The 15,692-nt window shown below is 44.8% G+C and overlaps 1 protein-coding gene across 2 annotated transcripts; it reads right to left on the reverse strand.

Moving 5' to 3' along the window:
* Positions 1-321: 321 nt before the first annotated feature.
* LOC121564832 (calcium uptake protein 3, mitochondrial) lies at positions 322-13,407 on the reverse strand (the record flags this gene model as incomplete). 2 transcript variants are annotated; one of them, XM_041875905.1, is given in 6 exon segments in its annotated part: positions 322-1,882; positions 2,441-2,505; positions 3,429-3,586; positions 3,841-3,949; positions 9,766-9,774; positions 13,236-13,407. In XM_041875905.1, coding segments are annotated over 6 exon segments (520 nt in total), but the record flags the coding sequence as incomplete, so codon positions are not given.
* Positions 13,408-15,692: the final 2,285 nt, after the last annotated feature.

Below are 15,692 nucleotides of genomic sequence, written 5' to 3' on the forward strand. Positions count from 1 at the left end.
AATTAAGGTGCCAGCAGCAACCTCCTGTGCCACCAGCTCATCTCTAGCCTTCTCAGTTGACGAAAGGAAAAGAAACAAACCGCAGCCTTTTTAGAAAAATACATACCATTTGATCATTGAAAATGTAGCTACCCAGCGCTGCCAAATAAAGTAATATTCCCTTGTCATCAGCAAAGTAATAGAGTTCATGTCGCAGGTGCATGTCAGCTGATAATACACATTTGGTGGATAAAAAATGTAAAGCCCAAGTGCGCATGCCCATTCTATGTAGTTGGCTGAAAAAATGAATACAGTATGCAATTATGCAAAACAGGCTTTGTTTCCTTCAAAATTCTTTATTCATGCATTCATCACGCTTTTCATTTACTCTGTCAAGTTCTTTTCACACCAACCATACACTTCACTGCTTGGTTGAGGGAATGGTCGAGAAAAAAACAATATATTCTATAGCTTCTTATATAATGCAAATAAGCAGAGTAACTATAAATTAGTTATGTCAAACCATTGAAGTTATTTAATATTCAAACTAAATACAGAGATACACCTTGAATCGTTGAACAGAATGAAATCAGTATCATGCTTACTGATCAAAAATTCTAATCAATACGTCTGCTCATAATATTGCTGTGAAGTAGATTTATAGTGCAAACAGATTAATAATTCAATAAATAAATACAAGCATTACCAATTGAGGTGAAATGTTGATCAATGACATAGTGACTTACGTTGAATCAAGGAACCCTAGGTTGCACAGTACACTGGGAGGAAGGCAGGTTAGCAAATAGCTTTCTGAAAAGTTAAAATACAATTTGTTGCTGGAATGGAATTAGTTTTGACAGGGAAGACATGTAGAAAAAAGGCACACATGAAAAAAAGTTATACTTCTTCCCCACTTAATCATTACAAACGTAACACACACAACCAAAAGAAGACAAGGAGTCTTAAAGGAATAACATGTTCTTGCTCTCTCTTTCTCGCTCTCATTTGGAAGATCATCAATTACAAGCATTTCAAAAACATACTACTATTGCTTCATTGTAGAATTCATTGCATGTGTAGGCTATGTATTGATCTCTATTATCTAGCCAGCTGGCCAAACCTGCTGCTGAATATATGAAAGTAGGCCTGTGTAAACTGAAAAAAGGATTCATAGAAAAATACATGATTAAGAGGTTAATATTTCATTTCCTCTTCCTTCTCCCATACCTTTCTCTCACTAGTAAAGGCATTTGATACAGACACTACATTTGACCATGCAGGCTCTTACTGGAATGTAAGTAACATTCTTTATTTGACAATTATTATATTACAAAGCTTATTGTGATACGAGCATTTTTACCATAAATTGTTCTATATTATGAGTAATCAGTGATTAGTTACAACTTTCTGTAAACTGTAATTTTTTGTGCTTATTAATTTTTTTTATGAGTACTGCTTAAATACTAGGTACGGTAATGTAGGCTATACACCCCTGGCCTACTTGCAATGGGATGAAAATGGATTGCGGAATTGATCCACGATTGGATGAACTGGACAACTGAAACCAATGAGATGTCTGTTGCAAAAACGGCAGCTTCTCTGCATGCTAGTAGACGGGATGGTGGCTTAGAACGCAGACTTAGAAACACTTGGAACCACAATGTTCCCCTGCAGAAGGTTCATTGAATCCTTCACCTCCAGTCCCCCTCCACCTCTTTTCCTCGACTTCATCGTCTTCTCCTCATCTTCCTCCACTTCTTCATCCTCTTCCTCTTCTCCTCATCATCCTCTTCCTCCTCCTCTAAACCTTGGCCTGGAACCTCCTCCAGAGCCGGCGGACCTGTTTCCCGGCCTCAGCACGCACGCAGATGGGGAAGGAGGCGTGGTGTTTCCTGTTCACCTGGTAAACAATGACAATGGTACCATTAAACAGGAAATATAGCCGGGGATAGACTAATACACAGGCCTGTGCTTATATCTTGTAGCCTGGTCCCAGATCTGTTTTATGCCGTCTTTCCAACTCCTATGGTCATTGTTTGGTGTTAGTTGGCAAGGCATAGCAAACAGATCTGGGGCCAGACTATATTTCTTGTAACAATACTGGAAAATAGATTGTAGGGTATTTCAAGGTATTATCATCGGATACTTGCATAGATGCACCATAGTCCTGATATGGTTCTATAGGTGATCTGAAAGGACTTGATGGGTCTTAAAGTGATATCGTGTCAGTCTACTTGATGGGTCTTAAAGTGATATTGTGTCAATCTATCCAGATCTTTTGAATATCAAGGGAATAGGTCAGAGGTTATAGGTTATTGAGATAGACAGAGCTGCGGTTCGCAGGGCCATTGAGAATAGGTCAGAGGTTATAAATCAAATCAAAATCAGATTTTGATTAGGTCAGAGGTTATAGGTCATAGATGAGATAAGAGATGATGAGTGGATTGTGGGTAATACTTATCTGCCAGCTAGCTCCTTCTTCATACACGACTTGAAGGAAGTAAATCGCTCTGCGGTTTTGTAGCCCTGGGGTTAGCGAGCAGCAGAGTGGGAGAAACAGATAGGGTGGGAAAAGAGAGAGAGAGAAAGCGATAGAAGGAGGGGGTGTTGGGATGCTGTTAGTCAAAAGGGAAGCCAGGACGATGAGGCCAAGAGAAATAGAACAGTAATATTTCAAAGACTCAAGATCCATGCATAGGACATCAATGTAGCACTCGTTCAAGGGCGATTGAGTGGCGTAGTATTATAATTAATTCATACATATTATGCAACTGCCATGTGTGGGGCCTATGAGTTTTTCTCTGACCACATGCCTTATCTGACTAGGAAAAACAATGGGCCCTAGTCATGATGACTGTTGTAACTGTTGTAACTTCACATACCACTAGGGGGCAGTAAAACACTTTGGAAGTGCAGGGAAGGTAGTCAAAATCGGAGCTGTGTCATTTATATCACCAAAGACCTCCATATAACTGTGTAACTAAATTTGCTCTAGATAAAGACCTTAAAATTGCCACCACTTTTATGGCTGTCGACTAAAGTTAACAGTCAAAAGCTAGATTCAAATTACATTGTCCAAGTGTAACATAAAAGAAAATGAGAGCATGTCAAATTTCTAGTGATGGAAATACAAACTAGATCATTCTGGCTTTCCCCCCCAATTTCACTTTTTCTCTCTCTCTCTCTCTCTCTCTCTCTCTCTCTCTCTCTCTCTCTCTCTCTCTCTCTCTCGCCCACCCGCTCCCGCCCCTCTCTCTCTCTCGCTCGCCCGCCCTCTCGCTCGCTCGCCCGCCCTCTCTCTCTCACCTGCCCTCTCTCTCTCCCCATCTCTCTCCTCTCACCTTTCCCTCCCACCTTCCCTCCTCTCCTCCCTCTCTCTCTCACCCAAATTCTTCCTCCCTCTTTCCCACTCTCTCTACCTCAGTCCTCCCCTCTCTCTCTGTCCCTACCCTCCCTCCGCGGTGCAGCCGGTCCTTCATGATGCCGATGAACTCCTTGTAGCTCAGCTGGTCATCGTGGTCCACGTCAAAGATCTTGAAGATGGTGTGGACCAGATGACGTGTCAGCTTCAGGCCCGTGGCCACGTACACAGCCCGCCCAAACTCATCTGTGAGAGAGAGAGAGAGAGAGAGAGAGAGAGAGGGAGAGAGAGAGAGAGAAATAAGGGGTGGGAAAGAGAGAAGGTCATGAAGACAGAAAGCGAGAGAGAGAGAGAGAGAGAGAGAGAGAGAGAAAGAGAGGGGGATACAACAAAGAGAAAAAGACGGAGGAGAAAAGTAACCCACAGCGATTATTCACAAGAGACTACTGAGCGAAGGGGAAATAGCGCCACAGATATGAAATCCTAAAATGGAGGCTTACCTTGGCCAATGGAGCGACTGGCAAAGTTGTACATCTGCATGGCGATGGCAAAGTCCTCCAGGTTGTTGAGGAACTGGAAGAAGGAGCGGAACTCGTCGAAGGTGATGCCCTGTGAAGGAAAAAGACAGGGGAACCATATAAGTGTGACACACGGAGCCATCCACCAACGGACACGGAGTGACAGACAGTTCTTCCAGGTCTCTGAATAGGGGGGATGCTTCAAGCTCAAACCCATTCAATTGGTGATGATGGTATGATCATGTGACCTTTGACCCATGCAACTTTGTCCCCCTTGACTGTAGGAACTAGGCCAGGGAATGACAGCGGGTGCGTTCATGGTCGTCTTTTTCACAGCCATGCTACACATTTAATACGATCAGATATGAATGTGGTTCCTGAGTGGTTCCTTCTGCAGACGTTGTGAGATCTGATCATCTGCGCAGCGTGACTGCAAAAATAGAGGTTTGCAGGTTTCACAAGTTTAACGCAAGGCTTTCTGGTATTACTTCATTGAAAATAAAAGGTAATTGTAAGAAATGTAGACACACATTGGTTTGCAGTGTGGAACATGTAGACATACATTAGTTAGAGGTAGTCGTTCCATTGAGTTAGCATAGCTATTGGCTTTGAAGGCTGGAGCCCAAGGTTCCACAGGAGGTGAAGGCATGCTCCAGTGACCACCAATAGTCTGTCTGTAGGTATCACTAATTTTAGCCCGAGCTGCATCACACTAAAACAAAGAATAAAAGAAAGGTATGAGACACAGGAGGTTGGTGGCAACTTAACTGGGGAGGACGGGCGTGTGGTAATGACTGGAGTGGAATCAGTAGAATGGTATCAAATACACCAATACAGTGGGGAAAAAAAGTATTTAGTCAGCCACCAATTGTGCAAGTTCTCCCACTTAAAAAGATGAGAGAGGCCTGTAATTTTCATCATAGGTACACGTCAACTATGACAGACAAAATGAGGAAAGAAAATCCAGAAAATCACATTGTAGGATTTTTTATGAATTTATTTGCAAATTATGGTGGAAAATAAGTATTTGGTCAATAACAAAAGTTTCTCAATACTTTGTTATATACCCTTTGTTGGCAAAGACACAGGTCAAACGTTTTCTGTAAGTCTTCACAAGGTTTTCACACACTGTTGCTGGTATTTTGGCCCATTCCTCCATGCAGATCTCCTCTAGAGCAGTGATGTTTTGGGGCTGTCGCTGGGCAACACATACTTTCAACTCCCTCCAAAGATTTTCTATGGGGTTGAGATCTGGAGACTGGCTAGGCCACTCCAGGACCTTGAAATGCTTCTTACGAAGCCACTCCTTCGTTGCCCGGGCGGTGTGTTTGGGATCATTGTCATGCTGAAAGACCCAGCCACGTTTCATCTTCAATGCCCTTGCTGATGGAAGGAGGTTTTCACTCAAAATCTCACGATACATGGCCCCATTCATTCTTTCCTTAACACGGATCAGTCGTCCTGGTCCATTTGCAGAAAAACAGCCCCAAAGCATGATGTTTCCACCCCCATGCTTCACAGTAGGTATGGTGTTCTTTGGATGCAACTCAGCATTCTTTGTCCTCCAAACACGACGAGTTGAGTTTTTACCAAAAGTTCTATTTTGGTTTCATCTGACCAAATGACATTCTCCCAATCCTCTTCTGGATCATCCAAATGCACTCTAGCAAACTTCAGACGGACCTGGACATGTACTGGCTTAAGCAGGGGACACGTCTGGCACTGCAGGATTTGAGTCCCAGGCGGCGTAGTGTGTTACTGATGGTAGGCTTTGTTACTTTGGTCCCAGCTCTCTGCAGGTCATTCACTAGGTCCCCCGTGTGGTTCTGGGATTTTTGCTCACTGTTCTTGTGATCATTTTGACCCCACGGGGGTGAGATCTTGCGTGGAGCCCCAGATCGAAGGAGATTATCAGTGGTCTTGTATGTCTTCCATTTCCTAATAATTGCTCCCACAGTTGATTTCTTCAAACCAAGCTGCTTACCTATTGCAGATTCAGTCTTCCCAGCCTGGTGCAGGTCTACAATTTTGTTTCTGGTGTCCTTTGACAGCTCTTTGGTCTTGGCCATAGTGGAGTTTGGAGTGTGACTGTTTGAGGTTGTGGACAGGTATCTTTTATACTGATAACAAGTTCAAACAGGTGCCATTAATACAGGTAACGAGTGGAGGACAGAGGAGCCTCTTAAAGAAGAAGTTACAGGTCTGTGAGAGCCAGAAATCTTGCTTGTTTGTAGGTGACCAAATACTTATTTTCCACCATAATTTGCAAATAAATTCATAAAAAATCCTACAATGTAATTTTCTGGAATTGTTTTCCTCAATTTGTCTGTCATAGTTGACGTGTACCTATGATGAAAATTACAGGCCTCTCTCATCTTTTTAAGTGGGAGAACTTGCACAATTGGTGGCTGACTAAATACTTTTTTTCCCCACTGTACATGGTTTCCATGTGTTTGATGCCATTCCATTTGCTCCGTTCCGGCCATTATTATGAGCCGTTCTCCCCTCAGCAGCCTCAGCTGGGATGAGAGACTGTAAACGTGGCCTAGTGATGACAACACAGAGAGGCATTCTGAAGTGGTGACCAGTGGCGGCTCCTGAAAAAATTCTCAGGAGGGGCAATTTTTCTGATGATTTAGGTGACCTACACACGTGCACGAGTCCGTGCACGCGATTCCAGATATCTTTACCTCTGAATAAACTGCCTTTATTATACCATATCCACCCTGTCCAAAGTCTCTACTTGGTCTCAGTTCTCCAGTAAACTTGTGATTATCAACAGTACACAACGGTAACAAACAATTGGGGGAACTCACGGGGCAGATAGTAACCACTTAAAAGGGAAGCGATTCCCAAACCTTCCATAACAAAGCCATCACCTACAGAGAGATGAACTTGGAGAAGAGTCCCCTAAGTAAGCTTGTCCTGGGCCTCTGTTCACAAACACAAACAGACCCCACACAGCCCCAGGACAACAACAACAACAACAACAACAACAACAACAACACAATTAGACCCAACCAAATCATGAGAAAACAAAAAGAGAATTACTTGACACATTGGAAAGAACAAACAAAAAAAACAGAGCAAACTAGAATGCTATTTGGCCCTAAACAGAGAGTACACAGTGGCAGAATACCTGACCACTGTGACTGACCCAAACTTAATGAAAGCTTTGACTATGTACAGACTCAGTGACCATAGCCTTGCTATTGAGAAAGGCCGCCGTAGGCAGACCTGGCTCTCAAGAGAAGACAGGCTATGTGCACACTGCCCACAAAATGAGGTGGAAACTGAGCTGCACTTCCTAACCTCCTGCCAAATGTATGACCATATTAGAGACACATATTTCCCTCAGATTACAGCGATCCACAAAGAATTCGAAAACAAACCCAATTTTGATAAACTCCCTTATCTACTGGGTGAAAAACCACAGTGTGCCATCACAGCTGCAAGATTTGTGACCTGTTGCCACAAGAAAAGGGCAACCAGTGAAGAACAAACACCATTGTAAATACAACCCATATTTATGTTTATTTATTTTCCCATTTGTACTTTAACTATTTGCACATTGTAACAACACTGTATATATACATAATATGACATTTGAAATGTCTTTATTCTTTTGAAACTTCTGAGTGTAATGTTTACTGTTAATATTTATTGTTTATTTCACTTTTGTTTACTATCTACTTCCCTTGCTTTGGCAATGTTAACACACGTTTCCCATGCCAATAAAGCCCTTAAATTGAATTGAATTGATAGTAAGGTCGCAATGACACAGAAAGCAGTTCAATGTCGGGGTACGAGTCGCTCTCTTACCAGGATCGCGGTCCGCTCTGACCAGGGTGAAGGTGGCGGCTCCACTTCTCTGTCCGGGACTCATCCAGCCAAGTCTCCCAGCTGTATTGGGATTCAGCTGCCAGCAGCGTTTTCATTATTTAGTCCGTTCGTAGCGGGTATGTACACGATCAACAAGATCAGTCCAAAACCAACCACTGGAAATCCATGGTTGGCAGAATGTTTGTAAACTAAGTCTACAAATTAAAAACATAAAATAACGCCCGCACTGCAGGTCGCAACATAGACGCTGATAGCCGCCATTGTCTTAGTTACGTTCAACGTTACGTCACGTATGACGAAAGCGCGTAAGTGCAAGCCCACAGACACCCATAGAGAATGTATTGAAAGCTTTGAAATGTGAAAAAATAGATTTTACATGACAGGCTATGAGAGACTTCTGGGCGATTTTCAACTTGACTGAAATCGCCCAAAAACGAGCGGGGCCATTTGAAGCACCACTTTAGCCTGATTTGACATTTAGTGGCTGGCAGATCAGACGTGAACACTGATAACTGCTGTTGCCGTGATATAATTGATTAGAAAAAAAATCCCTTCCTTTTCCCGTTTGGCAGTGCGTCGCCCATATCGCCCTATTGAACAAGCCGTCCCTGGTGGTGACTAACACCTGTCTATTTCACATACAATATTGTGCTATGGAAACATTCTGGTGGGGGTTCTCTACAAGCCCAAAAGTAGACAACAATTCAACCTGTGGAACTTCCTTCTTCCTTTTCCTCAACTTTCCTCATTTTAAACACCCTTGGCTGAGGTTAAACCTCCCCAAGTAATCTCCTTTCCAAAACCAGTTCGCTAACAAAGGCAGCATGCTGCTAAGGCTAGAGAACACAGACCAGTAGCGGACAATGCTCTCTACATCAGCACAGTGTGTGTGGACAGACAGGGAAGTGTTTAACCGTCGGACTAAATAGGACCTGCTGGAACTTAAAGTGGGAGGTAAGGGACATGTAACGATGGGGAAAATGCCTTAGACAAACAGAGTGTGTGTGCCAGTGTGTATCTGTCTGCGCTGTCAACAAAGCCATTCCGGGCGAGTGGCCCTACCTGCCTGGTCCTCTTTTGATGCCCTGTGAACCCGATAGCTTCAATACAAACAGATAGGAGCCAGCCACCCCAGTGATACCTACAGACAGACTGGGCCATAGAGTAATCTATAAAAGACTATTGGTGGTCACTGGAGCATGCCTTCACCTCCTGTGGAACCTTGGGCTCCAGCCTTCAAAGCCAACAGATATGCTAACTCAATGGAACGACTAACATTAACTAATGGATGTCAACATGTCCGACACTGCAAAACAATGTCTACGTTTCTTACTGAGACTTCTAATGAATGAATGAGTACGGTAGAATGACTGGCTGAGAGTGGAGTTGTTTAACTAACTAGGCGTATTTAGGAAAACACCTGCATTGGAAGTAGGTCTGTAAAATACAAGTATAACTGAATGGCCCACCAACAGTATGAGAAACTCATCTTGAGTGGGCTAATTGACTAAGCTAACTTGTGAATCTTTTGACATTGTGTAAAGGTATCGATCAGCTTCTACCCAAGCCATAAGACTGCTGAACAATTAATCAAATGGCCACACGTATTATTTGCATTGACCCCCCCCCCCCTTGTTTCTACACTGCTGATACTATCTGTTTATTATCTATGCATAGTCACTTTATATATTACCTCAATTACCTCGACTAACCTGTACCCCCCGCACATTGACCTGGTACCGGTACCCCCTGTATATAGCCTCGTTATTGTTATTTTATTGTGTTACTTTTTTAAGATTTAGTATTTAGTAAATATTTTCTTAACTCTATTTTCTTAAAACTGCATTGTTGTTTAAGGGCTTGTAAGTAAGCATTTCACGGTAAGGTCTACACCTGTTGTATTTGGCACATGTGACAAATATAATTTGATTTGATTTGATCAAGCATGGGTGAAGAACCAGTGATCTATTCAAAATGACTCAAGACAACAGTGAGGTAAAGAAACAACAAGACGTGGTGAGAAAATAAGATCATTCTTTTCATTATTAGGGAGTCGGGACAAACCTGTTGTCTCTTCCAGAGCGTGGAAAGAGAAAATACAAAAAGAATGTTGCATGAACACTAAGACAAAACACTGCAGAACTTCATTTCAATCTTCATGCAACCTATGGTTGGTTAAATAACTTGGGAAGTTTTCGAAGCAAAGTGCAGCGTAGACACAAAATCCGTCTTGGCTGTGCGGTGTGTTGATGCGTAACCAAACCGATAGATTCACGACGTGCTGTTCATGCAGATCACGCCTCTACTGTACATTATACACATTGATCTGCAATTAAGGGACGAAAAGTGTTGCATAATATATTAACAATCGATCGGAAAAGAACGTAGAAGAAGAAAATGCCAGTTTAAACACTTTACTTAAAAACGCCACTTTACACTTGATCCAACTCCAACTCTACCTAACACTACATACACACAACAAAGTGCTCGCTAGCTAGAGTGAGTTAACTAAAAGCCTTTGTATACAACACAGTGCACAACACATTGGCTTGTCGATCAATCAACAGTTATCACACGTAGGAGTAGGATAATGGGGTCAGTGCCATTGAGAGCCAGTCAGTCAGTCAGTGAGTGAGTGAGAGCTGGCCCGTAAGATTACACTGGTCCTTACAACTGGCTGTCAGGTGTTGGCCCGTCCAGATTACACTGGTCCTTACAACTGGCTGTCAGGTGTAAGCGTCAGATGTAACAGATTCGCTATCTCTAGTTGATCTAGCTGATGGGCCAGTGGTGCGTTCAGGTGTAGAGAGAGGAAGACACGACGCCCGGAGGACCATTACAAGGTGGGAACACAAATATAGAGGGTAGGAGGGGGGAGTAGAGGGGGTCAGGGGGTCAGGTGGGGCAGGAAGGGGTGAGTGGGGAGTGGGGTGTTGGGAGAGACATGGAGGAGGTTAAAGGGGTGAGTGGGGTGTTGGGAGAGACATGGAGGAGGTTAAAGGGGTGAGTGGAGAGTGGGGTGTTGGGAGAGACATGGAGGAGGTTAAAGGGATGAGTGGGGAGTGGGGTGTTGGGAGAGACATGGAGGAGGTTAAAGGGGTGAGTGGGGAGTGGGGTGTTGGGAGAGACATGGAGGAGGTTAAAGGGGTGAGAGGGGAGTGGGGGTGTTGGGAGAGACATGGAGGAGATTAAAGGGGTGAGTGGGGAGTAGGGGTGTTGGGAGAGACATGGAGGAGGTTAAAGGGGTGAGAGGGGAGAGGGGAGTGGGGTGTTGGGAGAGACATGGAGGAGGTTAAAGGGGTGAGAGGGGAGTGGGGTGTTGGGAGAGACATGGAGGAGGTTAAAGGGGTGAGAGGGGAGTGGGGTGTTGGGAGAGACATGGAGGAGGTTAAAGGGGTGAGAGGGGAGTGGGGTGTTGGGAGAGACATGGAGGAGGTTAAAGGGGTGAGAGGGGAGTGGGGTGTTGGGAGAGACATGGAGGAGGTTAAAGGGGTGAGAGAGGAGTGGGGTGTTGGGAGAGACATGGAGGAGGTTAAAAGGGGGTGAGAGGGGAGTGGGGTGTTGGGAGAGACATGGAGGAGGTTAGAAGGGGTGAGAGGGGAGAGGGAGTGGGGTGTTGGGAGAGACATGGAGGAGGTTAAATGGGTGGAGTGGGGGAGTGGGGGTGTTGGGAGAGACATGGAGGAGGTTAAAGGGGTGAGAGGGGAGAGGGGAGTGGGGTGTTGGGAGAGACATGGAGGAGGTTAAAGGGGGTGAGAGGGGAGAGGGAGTGGGGTGTTGGGGAGAGACATGGAGGAGGTTAAAGGGGTGAGAGGGGAGTGGGGTGTTGGGAGAGACATGGAGGAGGTTAAAGGGGTGAGAGGGAGAGGGGAGTGGGGGTGTTGGGAGAGACATGGAGGAGGTTAAAGGGGGTGAGAGGGGAGTGGGGTGTTGGGAGAGACATGGAGGAGATTAAAGGGGGTGAGAGGGGAGAGGGGTGTTGGGAGAGACATGGAGGAGGTTAAAGGGGTGAGAGGAGTGGGGTGTTGGGAGAGACATGGAGGAGGTTAAAGGGGGGTGAGAGGGGAGAGGGGAGTGGGGGTGTTGGGAGAGGGCGGGAGGCTGGGAGGGTGGGGGAGAGGGAGGGAGGGTGGGGGAGAGGGCGGGAGGCTGGGAGGGTGGAGAAGAGGGAGGGAGGGTGGGGGAGAGGGGGGGAGGGTGGGGGAGAGGGTGGGAGGCTGGGAGGGTGGGGGGGTCTATTTGAGAGTGCTCTTCAGTACATGGTCCGTTTCCACAAAGCATCTCAGAGTAGAAGTTCTGATCTAGAATCAGGAACCCACCTGGCCATATAACCTTATTCAATATGAGCTATAAGGCTAAACTGATCCTAGATCAGCACTCATACTCCGAGACACTTTGTGGATACGGCCCATGACTATGAGTATGAAATGTGGGTCTCTACATCGAAGTAGAAGAGGGAGAGAGGGAGAGGGAGAGAGAGGAGGGAGAGAGGAGGGAGAGAGAGTACTCCGAGACACTTTGTGGATACGGCCCATGACTATGAGTATGAAATGTGGGTCTCTACATCGAAGTAGAAGAGGGAGAGAAGGAGAGGGAGAGAGAGGGAGAGGGAGGAGGGAGAGAGAGAGAGAGAGAGAGGGGAGAGAGGGAGGGAGAGAGAGAGAGAGAGAGAGAGAGAGAGAGAGAGGGAGAGAGAGAGAGAGAGGGAGGGAGAGAGAGGGGTGTGGAAAGTAGAGGATTAGAGTGCTTGACCACACTCATCTCATGCTATGGTTCAAGGGTTCTAGATGTTGTCTACCTTCTCATCTGTGTGTGTATGTGTACCTCTACCTTCTCATCTGTGTGTGTATGTGTACCTCTACCTTCTCATCTGTGTGTGTATGTGTACCTCTACCTTCTCATCTGTGTGTGTATGTGTACCTCTACCTTCTCATCTGTGTGTGTATGTGTACCTCTACCTTCTCATCTGTGTGTGTATGTGTACCTCTACCTTCTCATCTGTGTGTGTATGTGTGCCTCTACCTTCTCATCTGTGTGTGTATGTGTGCCTCTACCTTCTCATCTGTGTGTGTATGTGTACCTCTACCTTCTCATCTGTGTGTGTATGTGTACCTCTACCTTCTCATCTGTGTGTGTATGTGTACCTCTACCTTCTCATATGTGTGTGTATGTGTGCCTCTATCTTCTCATCTGTGTGTGTATGTGTACCTCTACCTTCTCATCTGTGTGTGTATGTGTACCTCTACCTTCTCATCTGTGTGTGTATGTGTACCTCTACCTTCTCATCTGTGTGTGTATGTGTACCTCTACCTTCTCATCTGTGTGTGTATGTGTACCTCTACCTTCTCATCTGTGTGTGTATGTGTACCTCTACCTTCTCATCTGTGTGTGTATGTGTACCTCTACCTTCTCATCTGTGTGTGTATGTGTACCTCTACCTTCTCATCTGTGCGTGTATGTGTACCTCTACCTTCTCATCTGTGTGTGTATGTGTACCTCTACCTTCTCATCTGTGCGTGTATGTGTACCTCTACCTTCTCATCAGGGATGCTCTGGTGGATGTTGTCCAGGTAGCTGCTGATGTTTTCTACGTTGGTGTAGCGCAGCAGGATGCGGGCAAAGTCCTCCTCACTGATGGTGGTCATGCCTTTAGAGTAGGTCAGGAACTCTATCTCCAAAACCTCTGTCTGTAGGTTATCCATGAACCTGGGGGAGGGGGAGAGAGAGAGCGAGAGAGAGAGAGAAAGCGAGGGTTAGAGAGAGAACGAGAGAGAGAGAGAGAGGACCAAGTGACAGAGAGAAGGTACATGTACAGTCGTGGTCAAAAGTTTGGAGAATGACACAAATATGAATTTTCACAAAGTCTGATGCTTCAGTTTTTATGATGGCAATTTGCATATACTCCGGAATGTTATGAAGAGTGATCAGATGAATTGCAATTAATTGCAAAGTCCCTCTTTGCCATGAACATGAACTTAATCCCCAAAAAACATTTCCACTGCCACAAAAGGACCAGCTGACATCATGTCAGTGATTCTCTCGTTAACACAGGTGAGAGTGTTGACGAGGACAAGGCTAGAGATCACTCTGTCATGCTGATTGAGTTAGAATAACAGACTGGAAGCTTTAAAAGGAGGGTGGTGCTTGAAAGCATTGTTCTTCCTCTGTTAACCATGGTTACCTGCAAGGAAACACGTGCCGTCATCATTGCTTTGCACAAAAAGGGCTTCACAGGCAAGGAGATTGCTGCTAGTAAGATTGCACATACAGTGGGGGAAAAAAAGTATTTAGTCAGCCACCAATTGTGCAAGTTCTCCCACTTAAAAAGATGAGAGAGGCCTGTAATTTTCATCATAGGTACACGTCAACTATGACAGACAAATTGAGGAAAAAAAATCCAGAAAATCACATTGTAGGATTTTTATGAATTTATTTGCAAATTATGGTGGAAAATAAGCATTTGGTCACCTACAAACAAGCAAGATTTCTGGCTCTCACAGACCTGTAACTTCTTCTTTAAGAGGCTCCTCTGTCCTCCACTCGTTACCTGTATTAATGGCACCTGTTTGAACTTGTTATCAGTATAAAGACACCTGTCCACAACCTCAAACAGTCACACTCCAAACTCCACTATGGCCAAGACCAAAGAGCTGTCAAAGGACACCAGAAACAAAATTGTAGACCTGCACCAGGCTGGGAAGACTGAATCTGCAATAGGTAAGCAGCTTGGTTTGAAGAAATCAACTGTGGGAGCAATTATTAGGAAATGGAAGACATACAAGACCACTGATAATCTCCCCTCGATCTGGGGCTCCACGCAGATCTCACCCCGTGGGGTCAAAATGATCACAAGAACGGTGAGCAAAAATCCCAGAACCACACGGGGACCCTAGTGAATGACCTGCAGAGAGCTGGAACCAAAGTAACAAAGCCTACCATCAGTAACACACTACGCCGCCAGGGACTCAAATCCTGCAGTGCCAGACATGTCCCCCTGCTTAAGCCAGTACATGTCCAGGCCCATCTGAAGTTTGCTAGAGTGCATTTGGATGATCCAGAAGAGGATTGGGAGAATGTCATATGGTCAGATGAAACCAAAATATAACTTTTTGGTAAAAAATTCAACTCAAGTCGTGTTTAGAGGACAAAGAATGCTGAGTTGCATCCAAAGAACACCATACCTACTGTGAAGCATGGGGGGTGGAAACATCATGCTTTGGGGCTGTTTTTTCTGCAAAGGGACCAGGACGACTGATCCATGTAAAGGAAAGAATGAATGGGGCCATGTATCGTGAGATTTTGAGTGAAAACCTCCTTCCATCAGCAAGGGCATTGAAGATGAAAAGTGGCTGGGTCTTTCAGCATGACAATGATCCCAAACACACCGCCCGGGCAACGAAGGAGTGGCTCCGTAAGAAGCATTTCAAGGTCCTGGAGTGGCCTAGCCAGTCTCCAGATCTCAACCCCATAGAAAATCTTTGGAGGGAGTTTAAAGTCTGTGTTGCCCAGCGACAGACCCAAACATCACTGCTCTAGAGGAGATCTGCATGGAGGAATGGGCCAAAAATACCAGCAACAGTGTGTGAAAAACCTTGTGAAGACTTACAGAAAACGTTTGACCTGTGTCTTTGCCAACAAAGGGTATATAACAAAGTATTGAGAAACTTTTGTTATTGACCAAATACTTATTTTCCACCATAATTTGCAAATAAATTCATTAAAAATCCTACAATGTGATTTTCTGGATATTTTTTTCTCATTTTGTCTGTCATAGTTGACGTGTACCTATGATGAAAATTACAGGCCTCTCTCATCTTTTTAAGTGGGAGAACTTGCACAATTGGTGGCTGACTAAATACTTTTTTTCCCCACTGTAAATCAACCATTCATCGGATCATCAAGAACTTAAAGGAGAGAGGTTCAATTGTTGTGAAGAAGGCTTCAGGGTGCCCAAGAAAGTCCAGCAAGCGCCAGGACCGTCTCCTAAAGTT

This window comes from Coregonus clupeaformis, unplaced genomic scaffold (assembly GCF_020615455.1).
Source record: "Coregonus clupeaformis isolate EN_2021a unplaced genomic scaffold, ASM2061545v1 scaf4101, whole genome shotgun sequence".
NCBI lineage: Eukaryota > Metazoa > Chordata > Actinopteri > Salmoniformes > Salmonidae > Coregonus > Coregonus clupeaformis.